This window comes from Lathamus discolor, chromosome 1 (assembly GCF_037157495.1).
Source record: "Lathamus discolor isolate bLatDis1 chromosome 1, bLatDis1.hap1, whole genome shotgun sequence".
Taxonomy (NCBI): domain Eukaryota; kingdom Metazoa; phylum Chordata; class Aves; order Psittaciformes; family Psittacidae; genus Lathamus; species Lathamus discolor.
The window spans coordinates 146,156,993-146,179,661 of NC_088884.1; the positions used below are offsets into that span (position 1 = coordinate 146,156,993).

General features: G+C 38.6%; 1 protein-coding gene across 2 annotated transcripts; it reads right to left on the bottom strand.

Annotated features, from left to right (window-relative positions):
• Window positions 1-2,804: 2,804 nt before the first annotated feature.
• On the bottom strand, window positions 2,805-22,619 carry ANAPC4 (anaphase promoting complex subunit 4). Of its 2 annotated transcripts, none has more exons than XM_065699578.1 (28): window positions 22,382-22,619; window positions 21,102-21,207; window positions 19,901-20,033; window positions 18,636-18,710; window positions 18,475-18,501; window positions 18,330-18,374; window positions 17,238-17,322; window positions 16,763-16,873; window positions 16,105-16,188; window positions 15,760-15,846; window positions 15,421-15,485; window positions 15,285-15,327; window positions 15,103-15,179; window positions 14,773-14,873; window positions 14,642-14,693; window positions 14,286-14,341; window positions 13,082-13,131; window positions 12,160-12,216; window positions 11,957-12,013; window positions 11,297-11,390; window positions 9,285-9,382; window positions 8,095-8,156; window positions 7,973-8,011; window positions 7,784-7,885; window positions 6,577-6,654; window positions 5,605-5,775; window positions 4,283-4,406; window positions 2,805-3,834 (listed from the first exon to the last, which is right to left on the bottom strand). In XM_065699578.1, the coding sequence occupies exons 1-28, from the start codon at window positions 22,487-22,489 to the stop codon at window positions 3,619-3,621; spliced, it is 2,403 nt and encodes an 800-aa protein (XP_065555650.1). In that variant the 5' UTR covers window positions 22,490-22,619; the 3' UTR covers window positions 2,805-3,618. The 2 variants fall into 2 exon arrangements, with proteins under 2 accessions (XP_065555650.1, XP_065555660.1); XM_065699588.1 differs by having other exon boundaries at window positions 13,085-13,131; window positions 22,382-22,617.
• Between the last annotated feature and the right edge of the window lie 50 nt (window positions 22,620-22,669).

Below are 22,669 nucleotides of genomic sequence, written 5' to 3' on the forward strand. Positions count from 1 at the left end.
CAAGAACTGCAAAAAAAAACACTCAAGGTCTTCTGATTCACAGGAGCAGACTGTGATTGTCCAATTAGAGCTGTAAAACTGCCAGCTAGGAGCAGTAGCCATATAATACCCCCTGGGGGAAGAATGTCAGAACTCCCACACTACCTTTATATCCCATTACAAGTTACTGCAGCCCTGAACTTTGCTGGCACCAATGGTCTCCAGACTGATTTGTTAGCAGCTCTATTACTTACCCTAAAGGTATAGTTGAATGCATTTTGTTTGCTTACAAGTGGGATTTCTTCTCTTCTACTTCCAGAGATGGTGCTATGTGTTTGGTTTTTTTTTTCGTAAACTTCCTCCACAGTGGAATCTCCATAGAGATCCCTATGTCATTTTGCATCTGCCTCCTTGAAACCCACCTCTGACAATTCCTTTCATCCCCTCTCCTCATTCATATGCATTCTCCTTATTGGTTATTACGAAGTGATCTCTGGTGAAGTCTTCCCCTTTCACAAATGTTCTTCTTACTGCTATCATTGCTCCATGGCACAAGCTAAACCAGCTCTTCCCCCCTAAACCAGTTTGTGAAGCAAGAAATTAGTCACAACTCCAAAAGCAACAGCCAGCTTAGTAAAGTGGGAGATCTTCTTAGATAATACTGTAGTATTGTCCTGGGTTTACAAGTATACAAGAAGACACAAAGACAACTCTACAGAGATTAAATACAGGCCACAGAAACTTACTAAACAACTTACTAATTATGTCAAGGCTTACATATGGGCTTAAAGCTTTTTCAAGTAGGTTTTTCAAAGCCAAGCTGCATCAGGACCAACTGCAGGTATTGTTACAAAAATATACACCCCTTCTCCCTCCTGCAAAGCAAAACAGTTAACTAAAACAAGCTTTTGTTCACTATTTCTCTCCATCTGCCTTTTTGCTCAGCTGAAGTGGTCATTTATGAAGGCAGGTGCAAGCATGCAATGAAATACATCCATGTAAGTGGGAGACAAAAGTACCATGGCCCTTGTCTCAGTGGCAAGTTTTGAAATCCTAGAGATCAGTCAGAAAAGGCATTGATGAGAGGTCTGGAAAAGGGATTACACAAGGTGAACAGCAGAAAATAAAAGCAAAGCTGACCAAGATCTTTTAAAAAACTAGAAATGCCACATACAAAACAGGTAGACATTAAAAAAGAGGCATCAGTAAATGACTCTTAGAAGACCTAAAGATCGGTATGACAAACACTATATTGTGTATATACTTGATGAGAACATAGAAATTCTTTTGACTACCAAACTGTCAAGGAAGAATGAGTACTCCCAGCAGAAAAAGGTTTACTAAGCCTCTAGTTAGCATTGAAAAAAAAGACGATGAAGAGATCAAGTGGCAAGTGAAATCACTGCATCCAGACACCACCAAACTCCTGAAAAACTTCTGGATCAAGTATTTCCCATCACCCTTTTGAAAACAGATCCACAAGCACACTACAGACACATTATTATTAGAGAAATCTGAAAGAAAATAATTTTGACAGAAGGATCAGCAATGCGATCAGAAGCACTGACCTAAACTAGTGCATTCGTATCACGTCACTGTGAAACATACAAAGTGCACATGCACTTATCCCAGCCAGAAATAAAACTTCCATTGATCAAGTACATCCAAGACTGGACTAGAAAGATGCATAATCATAGAATCATAGAGAATCATAGAATAGTTAGGGTTGGAAAGGACCTCAAGATCATCTAGTTCCAACCCCCCTGCCATGGGCAGGGACACCTCTCACTAAACCATCCCACACAAGGCTTCATCCAACCTGGCCTTGAACACTGCCAGGGATGGAGCACTCACAACCTCCCTGGGCAACCCATTCCAGTGTCTCACCACCCTAACAGGAAAGAATTTCCTCCTTATATCCAATCTAAACTTCCCCTGTTTAAGTTTTAACCCGTTACCCTTGTCCTGTCACTACAGTCCCTGACAAAGAGTCCCTCCCCAGCATCCCTATAGGCCCCCTTCAGGTACTGGAAGGCTGCTATTGGGTCCCCATGCAGCCTTCTCTTCTCCAGGCTCAACAGCCCCAACTTCCTCAGCCTGTCTTCATACGGGAGGTGCTCCAGTCCCCTGATCATCCTCATGGCCCTTTGGGCTTGTTCCAGCAGTTCCATGTCCTTTTTATGTTGAGGACACCAGAACTGCACACAATACTCCAGGTGAGGTCTCACAACAGCAGAGTAGATCACCTTAACAAGATTTCTGAAGGGCATGCCCCTGTGGCACGGACACACCTGCTATCAACACAAATTTAGAAACAATAGTGGGCAGGACAGATCTGATTTCTATATGCCCATGGGCTAAAACTGCTCAGCAGAAAGCACACTGGAACAATTGTTTCCAAGCACTGTAGCGTGACAATTTTTAAAGTTAGGTCAGAAGCAGTAGTTTCCTGGAAGGACACAAGGCCAGGCTTAAGCTGTGTGGGTTTTGTTGTAGCTGCAATTTCTCATCAAGAGTAACTGCTCTACGCAGAAAGCCCACAGCACTTTTGAATGGGCATTTCTGCTCCTTTTCTCCTACAGCTTTTCATTGTGCCTTCAACCATCAGCATCTGTTAGATGAGAACACTGAACAGCAAGCAGCTGAAAAGTGAAAAATAAGAAGCCTCTCTCAGAACTGAACAGCTTTGTTTACAAGGATCTTCCTCAAACAGTCCAAAACCTTCAAAAGTCCACTTTAAAAACCAGTAGCTTAAAAATGGCATATTTCAAAACAAGACAAAGATGGCAAGCCTAGTATATGATCTCTGCAATGCCAAACAGCAATTTCAGAAGATTTCTTTATTCATGTAGTACAGAATGCAGCATATGCATAAGACCTGGTCCTCTTCACAGATAGAAAGTACACTCACTGTTTTGAAGGAAGATCATGCATTTAGCAGCAATATTAATTCAAAGAAATGAGTTTTGAGTGAGCTAACAGTGACAGCTAGTATGGAAGAAAACATTTTCGATTACTAAACACTGTTTCTGGCTGCTACCACTTAACACTGCATCATTCCTAGAGAAATATATAAATTAGCAAGCAACATGATCATGCTGAAGCCTATGCATGACAAAAAATGCTACATCAGAATAAAAAAAATATACTCTGTTGTAACTTTAAATTTTCTTGTCTAACTAGTCTTATGCTGATCTGCAAGCTTGTTGGTGGCCATACTCTTAAATTTCAGCTCTACAGGAAGCTTCTGTACCCATTACTAGAACATGAAGCCTGAAAGAAAAGAATTCAGTTCTGAGTTTTGTTGTTTTCACATACAAGTTCATTTTATCTTGACAGTATTCAGGACTGAACAGGTTAATTACAAAACACATCATTTAGTATTTCTTTTTCTCCTCATCTATAAAAAACTGTAAATGGAAAAAACCTCTCAAGGAAATTTAGTTCATACCAAACCATGCACCAGACAAAAAAAGGGTCAGATAAGCGCATTCTAGAACACAGTCTTAGCCAAGAATCAAAACAGAACTCTGACACACAACATCCTACTACAGCTGCTTGAGTAGGTACAGGGTACATCATCTCAACAGCCTGAAGTTAGGTTACAGTCTTGTCCCTTGACCAACATAAAAGCCTATGTCAAGGATCCAGGCTTGATTCATGTTCTTCAGTTTCATCAGGTAGTTCTTCAGCAGATGCACCACACACATTGTCCTGGTTATCTGCAGACTGATTTAGCTCGTCAGGTTCCCCAGCTGCAGTCTGAGTTGTTTCTTCTTCCTCTTCTTCCTCAGCTTCTCCATCATCTTCCACATCCATCTCAAACACCCTCACATGACGGAGATTTGAACTTAGCTATGGAGACATTAAGAAGTTTCCATTAATAAATATTGTTTTTTAAAAAAAATCACCAATATCATCTTAATGTCAGCCATGAAAATGGCCTTTCTTCGAAATGAAAGTATTGAGGAAATAAGCAACTTTTTAATTGCTCTGCAGGGTGAAATAAAGCAAATAGATAACATCAACTTCTGTTAGTCTTTCATGCTGTGTTACAAGAGAGGTATGACTGTATCCCAATACACTTATAACAGATCATAAGAGAATAATCTATTTATAAATATTTTAGTATTCATTTACTATTTTATTAATTATAAAATATTACTGGTTATTTATTATAAATAAATGTTTTCTTTTTCTTTGCTAATTCTTACTAAATTAGCAGACACAGCTTATCACTCTCTCCAGTCATAGCATCTTTTCTTTAAGAGTTTACTAGCTGTTTCTCAAATACTGTACTTACCACACAGGAAACTTTCCTAATGCCATTTACAGAAACATACTGAGCTTTCATATTCTCAAGCACTCTCCACTGATTCTCCAAGATGACAGTACATGTGGGTACCTCACCACTTTGCTCATCCAGCCTGCACACAGGAAGAAGAAAAGCACAAAGCTAGTACATAAGAAACTATTCCAGTACTAAGACAAACCTCAGTCAGTCCTTTTTTTTTTTATGTCTAAATTTTATTGTATCATATGCAACCATTGTAATGCTGCTATGGATATTCTAAAGACGGGGATCCATCTGCAAAGACACAACATATTTCATATCTGAGGTAAAAGATTACAGCAGGTGAGAAGGGAGTTGTAAAGCCTGATCTTCCCACAAGTAACAGCTACCGCAGGAGGATGAGGATGGCATCCTTCAAATGTTTCCTCTGCAAGAGAAGGGGTTTCTGAACAAAGTCTTGCAGGCAATGCCTTCACTTACACAAAAGTTTAGCCTCCATGACCTTTCAAAGGTGTTTTAACTCCAGTTTCTTCCCTTTCACAGAGCCTGTGTGAAGGGCCCCCTGCCTACTACAGTGGCCAGGATTAGTCTGAACTTACTTTTAGTACTTTCTGTTAATTCTTCAATACACAACTTCTTTGTGGCATAAAAAGAAATATTTACAGTTCAGTATGGCTCTTTGTTTTGAGGTAAAAAATGTCTTTTAAGCAATCCACCACAGAGGCATAGAGAGAAAAAAGAAGCAGCAAGTGAGGCTCAACAACTAGAAGATCGGATTCACCACTTGAACAACACTGGTCTTTTTCTGGGTGTGTGTCAGTTCACTTCCCGCATATGCTCTTCTCTCCCTAAGCCAGCACAGGCATCAGTTTTGATCTTTCAGGGCTAAGATGACAATAGCTGTATGTGTGACCACCAGGGAAAGGATGAAGAAATATTTGAGTATCCTTATTACAAGGCAGAGGTATATGAGCAAATAGGCTGAAAACATCCTAAATTCAAGTATTCTAACCAGCAAAGTTAGCATCCTCTAAAGAAAAGATTATCTCTGAATCTACAGGATGTCTTCAGTTGGTTCTCCCATTTCACAAAAGCCATATGCACATGCAGTATTCAGTCTCAAAAAAAGCAAAACCAATCCCAACCCCCAAAAACCACAAACCAAATTTTTAGGAAGTTTCCATATCTGCCCCCCACTCCCCTGGCACAAATCTTTTGTCTTTAAAATATTTACACACACACAAGGCATGAGCAATTGTACACGATTAGAATATATGCTTAATCTGCTTTTCAGTTCTACATTTTCAGACTTGCTCAAAGTTTTTCAGTACCTTTTAGTAGAATCCCAAATTAATTCCCTGTCTTGGTCCTCATCTGTGTATACTGAAGATAAAGGCAACTGAGCCAACACTCTCTCCTTCCCTTCTTGTTCCATGCTCTCCTTCAGAACTACAGTTACAGTTTCATCATCATAGAAGTGTGCATCTAAACAACTGTAACGTCTATAGGAAAATAATTTAGAAAGGAATAAAGTCAGAACTAAAATATTTTTAAGTTGCACAGCATTCATGTTAAAAATTATTCAGTAGCTAAGAGGGAGCTTTACTGTAAATGGTAAAAAGGTCAGTCATGCAGCTAAGACACTGAAAGACAGTTATAACCATGTCAGACTCCTGTGTGATGCAGAAAAAATTGTTCTGAAGGGAAAAAAAAAACAAATAAACAAACAAAAAAAACCCAACACACAACCCCCCCCCCCAAAATAGAAGAATTACTAGTAATCTTATTTTGTCTCTGTTCAAGTGAAGTGTAAGGAACAGTCAACACAAACACCAAAGAAAATTTAGAAACACATCCAAAGGTATTGAGGGCAATCACATCTGACCTTTCCACATGAAAACGATGAGCTTAAGTCTGCCATGCCTTTTAGGATGCCTTCATTTGGGCATATCAAGTGTCTCTCCATCTTACTTAAAAGAACATCACAGATAGAAGCAAAATCTGTTTCCAGCTAGCTTGCTTTCTTGTATGTGTGCTAAAAGCTCTAGTTTTCAGATAGAAAACTGAAATATACTTGATCTTGTAATGAAATGAAATTTCACAAATGACTCTCACAATCCTGCAGCTTCATGCACCTGTGCCATCTCCTACAGCCCAACTCACCCAAGCACTACAAGGTGGTTCAACAACTGAAGTAGTAATTGCAGGATAAAAGCCAAACTATAATGTCTCAGAAGTTAGCTTAATGTGAAATAACCAAACATTAGAAAACATGGTTCTGCAAGAAAAATCAGTATACTGACCTGGAGTCTGAGCTCTCATTTATACTGTTGCTCAAGAAGTTTCCAAACTCTACTGCAAGAATTCCATTACTGACAGACCTAAAACAACAGTGTTCATTAGCTCAGTTAATAATTTCTTTTCCATTCATAGAGAATCCAAAATCTCTAAAGGCAACTGTCGTAAGAGATAGTGCAAGCCTAGCTAAGGTTAGCACAATACAAGTCTACAACCCAAAATGACGCAACTGGTGGATGAGAACCTTTTGATTTCCTCTGCCCTCACCAAAATATGATTAATGGAGTCAAACAGGAAACTGAGTCTGGCTTGTGGGATACAGTTCTTCTCTGCTGAACTCATTTCAATTGTCCTAGTCTCAGGTCTGTTGAGTTACTTGATATTCAGCTCCACAGAAAACGAGTTTAGACTGTTTTAGGTTACCAATGAGGGAAGAAACAGGATAGGAACTACACCACAAATCTGTAATTCTGTCATCAGCGGCTCTCAACTGGAAACACAGAAGATAACTTCACCATAGGTTTTCTTCAGCAGTAAATTTGCTTTTAAAATTCCCACCCCTATCACAGTTCATTATCTCCTCAAATTAAATGACATGAATTATAAAAATAAGTATTTTATGGAGGAGGAATTTCTGTTATTTTCTAAACCCAGACCATTTCAGTGATCCTACTGGCAGAATGCATCTTAAACAGATGTATCAGTACCACTAAGCAGTGACAAACTGCATCTTGGACACAGAAGCTCATGAAGGTTCACAGAACTACACCCCAAAGATGTATTTTGTTTGCTGCACTGCCTCCCATTTTCCCTAGAGTACTGAAAGGTGTTAGTCAAAGGTTGCAAGTGGTTAATTAAAAAAACAAAACAACATTGACAGTAAGGCAAAGCAACCATGAAGGCACAATTCCCTGTAATTTTCCACAAGTTTGCATAAGTAAGTAACTCTGTGAGGAGCAAAACTAAGGGAGCCTGATTTTTTTCCTAAGCCTAAAACCATCTTGAGTTTTATGATTAGATTTTCTGTGTCTAACACAATACAAACTCCTGCTGCGGATTCCTACTACACTTCCTAATTTCTTCCTCATTTTCTCCAGTATCCAACAAAAATTGTATTCAGGCTGCTTATTCCTTCTTTTTACAAATAAATTTGAGTTGTGATTGCTTGTGTACATAGGTACCAAACCTCACAAACCACTTTTGCCCTCTTACCTAGAAGTATCAGTATGTCTTCTCAAAATGTATATTTTAGAAATAGAATCTTCTAACATGGTGAAGAGAACATAATGGATATTGGATGTTTTGTCATTCCACCTGTAATGTGAGGGAAGGAAATAAAAATGCAGATTAAGTTTTAAAAACTGGTAAACAACACAGAACAAGTAATAGCATCATACTTACAGAAAGGGTAATTTAAATAACTGAGGTGTGGAATCTTCACTGAAAAGAAAAAAACAAACTAGTTTATTAAAAGCTACTGTAATTTTGTGAAACTGAGCTTTAGAAATAATGTAAATAAATACCTTTGAGAAGTTCTGTAAAGAGACATGCAGAATGCTTGATGCACTGACTTTCCAATTACATCCTAACAAAAACAATGAAAATAGGCCAAAAAATGCAGTCAGTTATTCATAACTGTACACAATTTTAAAGACAAGTTAAAAAAACAAACCCAACCAAAAAAAAAACCAACCAACCAAAGCCACCTGAGTACATCTGAAAAACTCCACCAATATTTATGCTGGAATAAACATCCCTATTGCAAACACTACTGTCACTTGATACATTAGGCATTGATTAACATCTTTGCTGGTGACATGGACAGTAGGATTGAGTGCGCCCTCAGCAAGTTTGCCAGCCACACCAAGCTGTGTGGTTCGGTTAATACACTAGAGGGAAGGGATGCCATCCAGAGGGACCTTGATACACTTGAGAGATGGGCCAACACAATCCTTATAAAGTTCAACAAGGCCGAGTACAAGGTTTCTGCATGAGGGTTGGGGCAATCCCAAACACAAGTCTGGGCAGGTAATGGATTAAGAGCAGCCCTGAGAAGGACCTGGGGGTGTTGGTTGATGACAAGCTCAACACTGACCTCAACAACACTAACACCCACTCGCAGCCCAGAAAATCAATTGTATCCTGGCCTGCATTAAAAAAAGTGTGACCAACAGGTCAAAGGAGGCGATCCTGCCCCTCTACTCTGCACTTGTGAGGCCTCACTTAAGTACGGTATGCAGTTCTGGTGTCCTCAACATAAGGAGGTTTTGGACATGTTGGAGGGGGCTTTGAGCAACCTGATCTAGTGGAAGGTGCCCACCCATGACAGGGGGACTGAAACTAGATGATCTTTAAGGTCCCTTCCAACCCAACCATTCTATGACTTTATGATTCTTCATAATGTACAGATTAATGTATTGCCAACTAATACATTTACCTAGTACACAGCACATACACGAAGTTGAGTAACATTCAAAATAGACCCCAACAATGTGGTAACACAATACATGAAACAAAAAATCCCCTATTATGCTCTCCCTGGCCAAAGGCTTGAGACATCCTGGCAACAATGAAGCTGAGCTGCATACTACCACTTAAGTTGCAGGCACTCAAAGGCAAAGATTAAAACTTCAGGCCTTACTAAGCATGACTACCACCTTCAGTTGACTGCTAACCCTAGAATAAAGTTCTAATTCATATAAATTGAACTTACCGCTGGCTTTAGTAAACACTGATCAATGACCCCTTCCATTTGCCTTTTGACAAAATGCAGTGATTTCTCAGGATAGTAGGGAAACAGAAGTGGACTTTCTGTAAACAGATAAAGTTCATGTGAAAAATCATAGAATCATAGAATGGTTAGGGTTGGAAAGGACCTCAAGATCATCTAGTTCCAACCCCCCTGCCATGGGCAGGGACAACTCTCACTAAACCATCCAACACAAGGCTCCATCCAACCTGGCCTTGAACACTGCCAGGGATGGAGCACTCACAACCTCCCTGGGCAACTGATTCCAGTGCCTCACCACCCTAACAGGAAAGAATTTCCTCCTTATATCCAATCTAAACTTCCCCTGTTTAAGTTTTAACCCGTTACCCCTTGTCCTGTCACTACAGTCCCTGCCAAAGAGTCCCTCCCCAGCATCCCTATAGGCCCCCTTCAGGTACTGGAAGGCTGCTATGAGGTCTCCACACAGCCTTCTCTTCTCCAGGCTGAACAGCCCCAACTTCCTCAGCCTGTCTTCATACAGGAGGTGCTCCAGACCCCTGATCAACCTCGTGGCCCTCCTCTGGACTTGCTTGCATCTCTATAAAAACCACAATACACTATTATCAAAGTGACAAATTGGAATGACCCCAGTGGAGGGTCAAAGAAGATGTTCATAGGGCTAGAGCACATGCTTTATAAAGAAGTTGAGGGAGCTGGGTTCATTCAGCCTGGAAAAGCAAGGGCTATCAAGGAGGAATCCACTGGTCTCTTCAGCTGCCTAAAGGAGGCATTACAGAAGACATCATCTTCAAACTTACACAGAAAGAGGAGAACATGCATCAGCCATAAACTCCAGCAAGGGATATTCCAATCAGATATAAGGAAAAGAGTTTTCACAATGACTGGTTAGTGCTCATGAAAGGGCAGTGTGCCTAGAGAGGTTACAGAGTCTACCCCTGCAGATACAGAGGACCTGATTGCATAAAGCCTTGAGCAACCCACTGTATCTTCAAAATTAGCCCTTCTTTGGTTGGATTAGGTGACTGTCTAAATTATTCCCTGATTATAAATGCTAACTCAAGTAACCAACTGGATTAGGAAACAAATTTGAAAAAAGGAGGAACTGCATTTACTCAAGAGCTAAAAACAGAGTTGTCATTAAGTATCTTGTTTAAGCAAAACTTTTCCATACTTTTCACAGTAGCCCTGATTTGGCTTGTATAGGACTGATTCATTCTGACAAAATGAACAACTTTGTAAGAAGACATTTAGCTTTGGAGATAATCTCGCTATTTATTTTAGGTACATAACTTGTTTCTTTTCCAATGTTTAGCTGGAAAAATGACACAAATTACATCAACCAACAAAATAATATAAAACATCAAAGAAAGGTAGGTGTCAACAACAGAAGCGATTACTTGTCCTATAATCCTATAAACATCTCAATACTTGCCAAATTAATACCAAGAAAACCACTTAGAATAGGCAGAAAAAGGCAGCTCTAGCAAATTCTATTACAAGACAGGTTATGCAGTGTAAGTTTTACAGTCTATGGTTTCTAAAGTCAAACAAGAAATATTTTGCCATCAGCTTGTTAGTCTCTTACTTCTTTTTCACCACTAATTAACAAAATAGCCTCAGACTCCAGTGAAAGAGAACATGTAAGGACACTTCCCCCAGGTATGACTTCAGCATAATTATTACTTCCTTGAACTGGAATTAAGATCTCCTAAACCAGGCTTCTCCTGCGATACCTTCCAAGCAACATTTCTGAGACTGGTACATAAGAAGGTAGGAAGCTCCTCATACCCAGAAAATGGCTAATTGACTGGGTAAGCCACTACATAAAAACTGTAAAATAACAAGGACCATTTATTTTATTCTGCTCAGATGAAGACTGATGACTAACACTATAGAAATAGAAATAACTCATAAGCACAAAAAAACAGATTATTCTTCTACATTGTTTACATTCTACATGTATCTGTTAAACATTTTACTAAAGCACAGATTACCTTTAAGATGAGTAGTGTTTTTAAGAAAGTTAAACCACTGGTTTCCCTCTGTATTGGGTGGTGATACAAGGTCATCATCTTCATCTTTCAAGTACTAGAAAAGAATAAGACATTTATATGATTGCATTTTAAGAATAAAGGACATCAGAATTCAACGCCAGCATCACCCCTCACATGTCTGGTAAACATTTCATCTTAATTTAAGTCTTTACTTAAGTAAGACTTTAGTCTTTAAACTAAATACTCCACCCCTTCTAGAAACAGTGAGAAAAATCAACTGTTGTCTGAGATCACACAGTGATAGCTCCATAGGAAACTGATTTTTGAATCAAGTTTGAGCACAACTGTTTTGAAATACAGAGATTAATGGCATAAACACAAATAAAACACATTTCAGTTTTATGTTACTATTGCTGGCTGTGAAGAAGCTTCACTTTCCCTAAAAATACAGCATGTGTAAGGTAAAACTATAGGATATGGTTTTAAACACTACTTTTCCTAATAATAGGAGAAATTAATTAAAATACTCTCCATTACCATTACTGGAAAATGCAACACAGAGCAAAACGGACAAAGAAGAAAAGTGGGCACAGCTTTAAATCTTCTTTATCTGAGGATTTTCTCATTTATTCTTTTGCCATTTATTCCCTAGTTCTTTACCTGGCCAACTCTCTCCACATTGAAATATTTTCCTTTACGATTGTAAAGTTCTGGTGCCTGAAAAAATAATGCAAACAAACCCATTATTTAAACCCGAAGTTAATGAGAAGTAATGTACAAAAAGACGATTGTGTAATTTTATTACAAGATTTTTCAGCTGGAAAAAAAAGTCAGATGCTGTACCTGGCAAACCAGTAACTTACCTCATTAAAGTGTTCAGTAAGAAAATCAGCAACAAACGTGATATCTTTTTGAGTCATCTAAAAGGAAAAAAAACCCCAAAAAACAGTGAGAAAAAACAAAGGGTAAGAAATATATTTCAATGAGCACAGAACACATAAGGTCCCCCAGCCTGTCCTCAAAGAACACATGCTTCACCCTCCAACCTGCTTGGGAGCCCTCTGCTGAACTCACTCTAGTTTATTCATCTCTGTCTTATATAGGAGGGCCTCAAACTGGAGAAAGTATTCCAGATGCAATCTGATGAGTGCTAAGTAAGGAGGGTCCTGTCCATGCTCCTGTTAGTACAACCCTGGTTACTTGGCCACCTTTGCTGCCAGGGCACACTGCTGGCTCATGCCCAAGGTCCATCCCAGCAGAGCTTCTCCTCAGCCAGCTGGGGCTCTGCTGTGCAATTGCAGGTGGTCACTCTTACCCAGGACAAAACCTTGCATTTGTCCTTGCTTGTCCCCACCTGTGCATTCCTCCAGCCTATCTATTTCAATCTGGAAGGCACCTCTGCCTTCGAGTGTATTAATTGGTTCATCTACTGTGACGGTGTCTGCAAACCTGATGAACGTGTATTCCACCTCCCCTACTAGGGCACTGGTAAAGATGTTAAAATTGTATTCTGATTATGCTAGTCATTCAGAGCATATAAAGAGCTGCTATACACAGAGGTCTCAAATTCATACAGCGTACTAAAAAAAGAGTAGTATTTACAATGAAAACAGAAAAAGTAATTCATGTGAGACAGCGTATCAGTGTGAATCTGTAGGCATCAACTTTCTCAAAGAAATGACAGACACTATCCTTTAAGTTTAGGAACAAAAATAAACCTTTAGCCTTGCACTCAAGGCAAGCAGAATACAGAATATGCCACCATTTATTAGAAAAAATTACTACTACCTTGTTCAGCTCTGGAAGCACATGATCTTCTGACATCCTCAACATGGCTGAGGGAAAAATTATATTCTTACTGCATTAATATTAATATGTTTTCCTAATATTCTTAATTTTCCATGGCTATGTAATAAACCACTGTTAATAAAATAGGAAAGATTAATATGTCAGAAGCAAAAGAGTCTGGAAGGAAGAATTTGTAAAATTGAGACTGAAATTAAGCCTCACTTGCTCTACTAGCTTACAATACAAGTCTTGGCAAATATTTAATCTTTTCCAACTGCACTGTAGCCTGTACAAGACTGAAAATATTAGAAAAGGGGTTCATAAGAATTTATTCACGTACATACAGTAGTAAAACAGATATAAAATACATGAAGAGTGTCACACCCAGAATGTTTTAAAATTTTAAATCAGTGAGGCTTAGATAAACAGTTCTCTGTTCAGTTTCAACACAAACACAGTGAACATTTAAATAATGAAAGCTCTAACATTATGACAGAGAACTCTGAGAGTTCTACTTTCTGCAATTTTAAAAATTGTAATTATTGTATTCTTGCTATTAAGTGCTAACATGGCATTCCTGGTGTTTTTACAGTATCTGGTAAGATTGCTTAAGTTTTTTGTAAAGTAGTTCTAAAAAGATCTATTAAACATAAACCTATTCATAACCACTTGACAAAAACAGGCTGGCAAACATATAACAATTCCTGCTGACATCTTACCTACAGCTACCCAGCTACAACTGGAGGTGACTATTAAGTGTATCCTGACATTCAGAGACTGTTTACATGTATGCATAACCTTACGGCTAACTAGGTCTCCCCAGGAGAAAACAGCAAGTGACAGAGTAAGGAGAGTTAGCCTATACTTCAAATATGGTGTAATCTATATACTAGTTTAATTTCTCCAAGTCAAGACCAGCAAATTGCTCACAAAGCAGATAACAGTCTGGAGCATCATTACAGCGTAAGTATATATTTAATACCCACTGTTCACACAGTAAGTTTAATTGAGAATTATCAAATTTGTGATCTACATATTATGCAATATTATATATTTGACTGTAACATTTTAGACATTCAGAAATTTTCTACGATAGAAATAAACAGATTATCATAACTAAGGCTGGCTTAATTACTTGCCAACATTTCAATGCTTACAATACAAAACAGATACTGGATGCTTACTGTGTCATCAAGCTTACCAACATACAGCCATCGAAAAAATGCTTTGAAGTTTTTCATACTACTGTCGATAACCCTGAGTAAGAAATGAGAAAAGAAATTCCAAATGTCATAAGCTGCTCCAGGCTTAAGCCCCATCTTTACTACAGAAAGGTCTGCAAGCACTACCAGGGATTTTTTTAAGTGCCCAGTGCAACCTTCCAAGTAGGACTGCTCTTGGGGTGTGAACAGTTGAGTTGCAGTGAGACAAGATATAAGCTCACCACCAACAGAGAAGTCTTGCTCTCCCAACCTCCTCTATTCCCAGCCACATGTTTTTCCTTAGATACAAGATTCAATAAGCATATTTTATAAACTCTCCAGACATTATACTTACTGAAGCAGCTCATTTGCTTTCAGGATGAAAGAACCAACAGCAGTGATAGCCTCTGCAAAAAGAGCTAACCATTATTATTAAGCTTTCAAAAGTGAAATCAGGGTCGGTAAGTAGCACACATATTACTGTACCTTCAATTCCAGATGCATCCAATCCCAGAGACTCATATTTTTGTTTCCATAAAGCCATTCCTTTCAATTCACTCAAGTGGTATAACAGCGCCTCAGAGCCACTAGGAATGCAAAAGAAAGAATAATCATCTTTTAGCACCCTTTGGAAATTCACTGCTTCACTACATGCTATGTTTTCATCATTTACTGTGCAAAGAGGAGGGCTTTGCAGAGAGTGGTGGTCTGGCATGTAAAAGTATCACTTCACAGATACCAATATGCACACTGTTTTTCAGCAAGGCAGATAATATGCCATTTTGTCTATAATTCATTGGATATTCTGTGACTTACCTCTGCAAATGACTTATGACCAGCTTTTGTATACTGGAATAGGAAGACTCTATGGACTGACCAAGTTTTTTTAAGCCCTGTTAGAAAGAGACACAAACACACAGTAACATTCTGTTAGCTTAACAGAACAGTGATTAAAATATATTGAAATAACTATTTGAATATGTTAATATTTAACATACCTTTACTGTCAGTTGGTTCATTAGTAACGCCTGAAGCTCCAGACTGTATGGGGTGGGAGAGAGAACCAAATATGCATATATTTTGTATTTCAATATCAAATGCAAATGCATACTCAGATAAAACAAGAGTAACTACCTTGCTTTGCCCCATAACAACAGCTGCATAAACTCATCCTGAACAGAAGTGGTTGTATTCTTTTCCTGTCAGTCAAAATGATTGAAATAGATTGGTGAAGAGATTAAATCCAGGCTACCAAATAATCTCACAAACACTTGAATTAAAGTATATTGGAAAACCCAGCCCACATCCTTGAATGCTGAAATCAGACTACTGATCTCTGGAGATTTTCTAGTATTTTAAGTTATTTTCAATTGTATTAGCCAGTAAAAATTCTAAGCAGTTTGCCACCACCAATAACCTGCTCTTAAGAAAATAAAGAAATTATTTGATTCTACTATTTGACAGCCACAGTACCTGCACGAACTTTGTTAGTCGTGAGTCCATCTGCATCAGTATTTCTTCCCATGCTTCACACATGCATGTCAATGACAACTTTATATACTGTAATACAGATACAGACATCAGCGTTATTCCCCTTTTCCTCCCTTAATACACATGCAAGAACTGGATGTTATTATACCAAGTCAAGCTATACTGTAGACATTACATAACATTTATTATCAAATTCCAAGTTAGAACTCTACATTTACTTAAAATCAACTTAAGCTTCCTACTAGAAAACATTTATTTTACTTGCACTAAGAATATTGAGGCTGGTAGGAACTGTGATATTAAGAGGATATTGTAACACAACTGTACCTGTAACAGAGTTGAAATGTGAGTAAATTTCCGGGCCATTCGAGTTACCTCAGGTAAGTAACTTGATAACAGACTAGTGTCCAGCTATAACAAATGAAATAACAGTTTACAGATGATGATTTGTCTCTCAAGAAATTTTAGATTAAAGAAATTAAAAGACAGTTGGAAAAACCAGCAGAAAAACTGGTATTTCTCATTTCCTAAAGTTTATTTTAAGAGAGAAATAAATTTAATTCAAAGCGGCAATCTATAAAAAACTCCTGATAAGGTTCATAAGGTAACCTTATCTTACCTGATAAGGTAAGAGTTATAGCTTCAAGGATGACTGTTCTGGGTAGACTAGATAATCAACAGAACTACTGATATGCCTTTGCATGCAGAATGAAGAAAATCTGAGTAACTGTTAACTGAATAAATGAATGTCTAATTTAAACTAATATTGTAAAAGAATGCCTCAGATCATCAGCATCAGGCTCACTGGTGAAGCTGCAGCTTTACATGATAAATCCAAAAGCTAAACTGTGAATTTCAGAAAGGCTGGAAATAGTAGTTAGGTTTTGTTTTCCTCCACAAATAATGAGAAAGCAATAAAGATACCAGAAAATAATTAGAAAAGCAGTTTCACTTATAAAGAACATTTTAAAGTTACTTTACTTGCCTGAAAATATGTTATTTCAGCTTCACTGTCTGAAGAGTCTCGTATCTCTGTAATAACTGACAGTGATTTCAAATCACTAGACAAACATAGTCCACGACAAGAACCTGCCACCTGAAGGATTCCAGTTTAAAAGTTAATGAAATATTGCATTTCCTCTAAGATGTATTTACTGCTCTCACACATACAAAGACAACTGTGGTCAACAACATGTAAAAACAAAGGAGAGTTTTCAGCTACTGCTCAGGAGCAAAAACACTCATTACTGCGGATTAACGCTGAACTTCGTTTCATTTGAAACAAGATGTCAAAACCACCAGGGATCTTTCCAACAATTAAGAGAAACATGTATTCTTTTCTTTAAAACTCAGCAACCTGCTCTCACTTATATGTAAGCATACACATGTATTTTTTTCATTCCGTTCAGCTGTAGTTTGGTGTATTATGAAACACAGATACAGAAAGGAATGTAATATACCCCAGTTACTGTAGCAATCTTGAACATTCCATAAGCATAAATCTCAATAAATCCACAGCTGCCACCAAGGACAAGAGCATTAAGCCTATAAAAACAGAAGAATGTGTTGATGAGCACAGTGAAACAAATTATAATGCATACAAACATAGTTCTTTACACTTATATTCCATCCCTTTACTAAAGATCCTCTAAACAAAAAGAAACACTTTGCTAATGTCAAGAAGTTTAAAAACAAAACAAGTTTCAGTGCCATTGATAAGACCTCCTCTAACATTTACAGAATGAGTAGCAACTACTAAATTAACTGATAAAATAGGGGAAAAAAGCCCCCAAAACCAAAAAACAATATAGGCACACAAGTCCTTATCCACTAATGTTACATCTTCCAAAAGAAAAAAAGTAGCAGTTTCTAGCAGCAGCCCACCTATCAATACAGTCGTAAGGAGTAACTGGTGATAGACAGATACCTTTTTTTTTTTAATAAGAAGGATGCTTCTCAGTGGTGAGACTGTAAAGAACAGCGAAAAAAGCAAATGGAAAAAAAAGGTACTCTTCAAAAATGCACTGCAAGCATGTCACAAAACCAGTCTCAGCCTGCTAAACTACACCGTCTCCAGCTTCTCCTGTTTCCCAGTAAGAGACATTTACCTTAAAGTAACCCTAATACAGCTGATTTCAGAGCTAGTTTTAACTTTGTTACACTCGTGCAAACTCATAGGAATTTCCCATCTGTAACAAGATTTTACCAATGTCTCCGAGACCAGCTTAAGTAACACAACATAGCCTTCAAATGCAGCCCAAGAAACTTCTCCCAAGGAAAAGAATATATGGCACCAACAGCAGCTGCTAATAAAGTGCCTTATAATCCCTCTAAATTGAAGAGGGAAAGTATAAACTGATAGAGGCTTTAATATATTTTTGAACTATACCTTTGTACATGAAAAAAAGAGACATTACATATCCTTTCTCCAGGACCCTTAAATACAGATTATGAATAACATAAAAGTAACCCCACTAGTATCCATTATTTTATAGCTTTAAATAAAAAACCCCAACAACAAAACAACCCCACAACCCGCATACAGAATTTACCTTACATCACCCAGAAGCTTCATAATCTCATCTGACTTTTCTTCACTGAAAATACAAAATGTATGAGTATTGTTTATGCAGCTTGTCTCAATACCAGAAAACAAAATAAAACAAGAAATAGAGAGATAAAATACCAATTTCTTACCTGAAAATTTTTGCAGTAGTACTGTAACTGAAAATGAAATAAATATTCTCAATAACAGTGAGCAAACCTCTAATTCAAAGCACCCATACTCATTAGATGAATAACCAGAAGACAACGAAAAACAAATTGTATCTTCCCAGACTTGTTAGTATAATGCTTACTTTTTTGGTAGTGCTGGTAATTTAGGCAAAAGGAGATTTGATTCATCCTCAGCATTGTAAAAGGAAGTGAGAACACTGAAAAAGAAGTAAGACTGTCTTTACCACCCAAGCTGCAAAAATGGGGGGAAAGAGAATTTCTAACCTCAGCATTACAGTATATAGTCACTACGTCATATATATTAGTTACAAATATAAGAGGATGATTCCTTATGGAACCTTTAGTAATTTATCAAATGATTAAACTAATAAAAGAAGTATGAAAATCTTTTTTATTTCCCCCAAAAGAAGAATATAAAGTTTGCATCTGCTGATTCAGTAGCTTGCCATCAAATCCCTCATCTCCTGTAATACAGTTACTGACCAAGGCTTTCTGTTTAAACTCTGTACAACCCTGCAGTATAATCCACTGTACAACCCTGCAGTATAATCCACCTATACTTCAGAAAAGCTATAGGCATATTACAGTGAGAAGAAGACTACATTGCAATACTAAATACCATACCTCAGACATGCCCGAAGGATGAGATTCTGCATAAGGATATAAGTCTATTCCCATCAGGAGAAGAACGATTTAAGATGCAGTTATTTCCCTGACATTTTAAGACTGCCATTTTCTGGAGGATGGTGGGATCTAACATTACCTCCCTTTTTTAAAATCAATGTTTTACTTAAGTATTGTCTAGTACTGCAACAAGGTGCATATCAGAGGTTTTTGTAAGACCGCAGACAGGGACCATGAATGCCACAGAGCTAATGGTCATTAATTGCAGTCTGACTTCCTGGAGCAAGTAAACCCACAACAGAAATGCCAGTGGGGTTGAATGTAGTACCAAAGACGCACTGTGAAAGATACAGCACCAAACTAAAGATCTTGAAAACACAAGTGAAGAAAGATTTCAGTATAATATTTATTCTAACAAAACAGATTAACATTATTATTATTAGCTTAATAAATTAATTAGTACTGAAGCAAAATGGATTTACAAGCTAACACTAGATTGAGGTGGACACTCAAGATCATACTGCAATTTTTGTGTATAACTTAATGAACCATAAGACTAAGATACCAACACTAAAAGTAAGTGTATGAAAAGTTACTAGTCTAACAAAAAGGAAAATTTCAGCCAAATGGTAAAAAAAAAAAAAGCCAGAGCTATGTAATATAATATTATTTTATATGACAGCTTGTAACGTTCCGAGCATAAGCTATTAGCAAGGTAGCACTACATAGCCCATAATCTACTTCCAGGGTTTTTCAGACTCACCTGCTTTCCTCAGTTACTTCCATCCAATGCATGTACGTAATGCATGAGTCCACAGAGAAAGAGTGCAAGCTTTCAGGTTTTTCTACATCACACAGAATAATCCGCTTGGTATCAGTAAGGCCAAAAGCCAGAACTAGAGAAAGACAAGTAAAATATATAAATAACCAATGTGCAAAATTTAGTACTTTATACTGAACTAGAAAATGAAGTGTCTTCAAAGCCAACTTATGGGCAGAATTTTCTTTGTCTATGTACAGTCCTTCCAAATTCTCATTTGAAATCTACTTATTAGAATGGAAGTTTGAACTCCTATCATATTTTAGGCGATAAATTTAAGTCAAAGGTCTGATTTCACAATTATCTATCTACACGTTGAACTGAACATGCTTCTAACACTTCTAACAGCAGTTCTGACACACCTGAGGCTTCAGTTTTTTGCAAATTCAAGGCCATAATTACATATAAAGACTGTCCACCAAGAAGGTTTGGGTTTTATTACAACAGAATAAAATTTTAAGACTTGCTAAGCAACTTGTGCATCACCTTCCTCTTAACTTTATTCATCCATAAAGAATATGGCAGGCATAGGTTTCTGTGCTTGCTTCCTTGTAATCACAGATCAGCTTAAAAAGTTTTTTAAACTCCACATACTCCACCATAAAACAATATGAGTAGTTTTCACCCACATGTCATAGAAGATTGTTCCCATTCTCCCACCAATAATGTGTCAAAAAAAACCCCAAGATTTTCCCCTAATAATTTTAACATTATTTCTGTTGATACGGAAAAGAGGCCTTTTTTTTCATCTTCTGGTTTATTTTCAGAGCAATTTTAGCCTCTGCGGTTCAGCCTATGTTAAATAAACTAAGCTCTCCAGTCAATCCTGACCAGCCTCTTGCTCTCCCAATAAATTTTGTACTACATATAAAAATATTCTGCTTAGTTAGGAATTTGAAGTTTTCCTGCTCCTTGAAAGCAGTATTTTGGACATAAATCCACCTTGCAAATCTGTTTTGCAATTGATTTCAACAGTGTAAACCTGTTACTTTGAATAAACCTACAAAAATTAAGCCATCATTCTCTTCGAACACAAGTTTACTTAAAAATTTTCTTCACAGATAGGAGGCATCATCACCACAACTTTCACTGATTTCCAAAGGGATTTTTATTGCATCATATCACCTCATATACTTGACATTACTTTTGCCATCTGGTCTCCAAGCAAGAGCAGTCACTTCTTTTCCTGTATTTTCATTTGGAGGCAAACTCCACACTCGTTGAAAGTTTGCAAGCCGATGGAGTAAAACCTACAAAGCAAACACATTCAAGACAAGACTAGTCCACATTCTCCCATTATTATCAGTCTGTAAATCAGTTCAAGATGCACTTCTTTTACCACTTCTAGTATCTGTGGCTGTCCTGGGCTCAGCAATAGCAGTCATTTTCCTCCTTCTTAGTAGCTAGTGCAGCACTGTGTTTTGATTTTTTGGCCTGGATAGTGCTGATAACGCCGATGTTTTCAGTTGCTGCTCAAATGTTTGGTCTGGCCAAGGACTTTCTGAGCCTCATGCTCTGCCAGGGAGGAGGGGAGGCAGGGAGGAAGCAGAGACAGGACACCCGACCCAAGCTAGCCAAAGAGGCGTTCCATACCACAGCACATCATGCCCAGGATGCAACTGAGTTATCCGGAAGGGCTGGGACTGCAGGGTTGGACAAGGTATCAGGTGGTGCTCAGCTGGGGGGAGTAGGGCAAGTTATTGGTCGGCTGGTGCTGAGGTGCTGTATTCTTTCCTCTTGTTATTTCCTTTATCATTATTATTATTGGTGGTAGCAGTAGTGATTTGTGTTATACCTTAGTTACTAAACTGTTCTTATCTCAACCTGTGGGAGTTGCATTCTTGCGATTCTCCTCTCTGTCCCTCCGGGAGGAGGGGGAGGGCAAGAAGGGGGGGAGTGAGAGAGCGACTGCGTGATTTATGGCTGACTTTTGTTTAAACCACGACAGTGGCTTAAATACTGTGTGCTCCTCTAGTAGATTCACTCCTATGTGGTTTTGGAGGGCAGTATACTGTTTACAGCAATAGAGAGAAACAAGCTGTACCTTGTATAAGCCTGTAACCAACAGGCGCTATCCACACCCCCCTAGCTGAGCACAGCTGAAAGCACACTCTTGTCTTCATGCATGAACAGCAGTTCCAGGGGGAAAAAAGAATAATTGAAAATAGATTTAATCTAAACAGGAAATTTCGTGCGCTTTAAAACCCCAGTGCTGCAGACAATGAGAGCATCAGTGGATTTGTTTGGAAATAAGGAAGTAAAAAAGGAAGGTGCAGTAAGTATCGAGAAGCTAGATTAAAAATCTGCTATTCCCAGGCACCTGGTTTATCCCGCAGCACTATGCCACAGCAAAGCACAAAGGCACAGCAGAGGCAGCTCTTCCCTCCTCACCGCCTCCCCTCAGCCCGGTCGCCATGCACTCACCTCGCCCGCTCTATTGGCCAGGGCGATGAGGTCCCTTTTTGGGGACCAGGCCATGAAGACCACCTCCTGCGGCAGCTGTTTCTCCCCGACCTGCCGGAAGGCGGGCATCGCTGCGGGGCGCTCCGGCCGGCTACCGAACCGCTTCCCCTCCACCGGGCGGCCCTAGCCCCCTCAAACCCGCCGGTCTCCCGGCTTCCGGAGGCGGTGCTGCCCGCCACGGCGCGGATTGGGCCTGGCTACCCTCAGCAGCGCGGGGCGGCGCTTCCCGGCCCGGCCCGCCCTCCCGGG

Coding starts and splice junctions, on each gene's coding strand:
- ANAPC4 (XM_065699578.1), bottom strand. CDS start 22,489: ATGCCCGCCTTCCGGCAGGTCGGGGAGAAACAGCTGCCGCAGGAGGTG. Junction 20,034..21,101: donor TTGGAGACCAGATGGCAAAA/GTAATGTCAAGT, acceptor GTCTTTCTCTAG/TTCTGGCTTTTGGCCTTACT. Junction 8,157..9,284: donor AGTGTTTACTAAAGCCAGCG/GTAAGTTCAATT, acceptor TGTTTTTGTTAG/GATGTAATTGGAAAGTCAGT.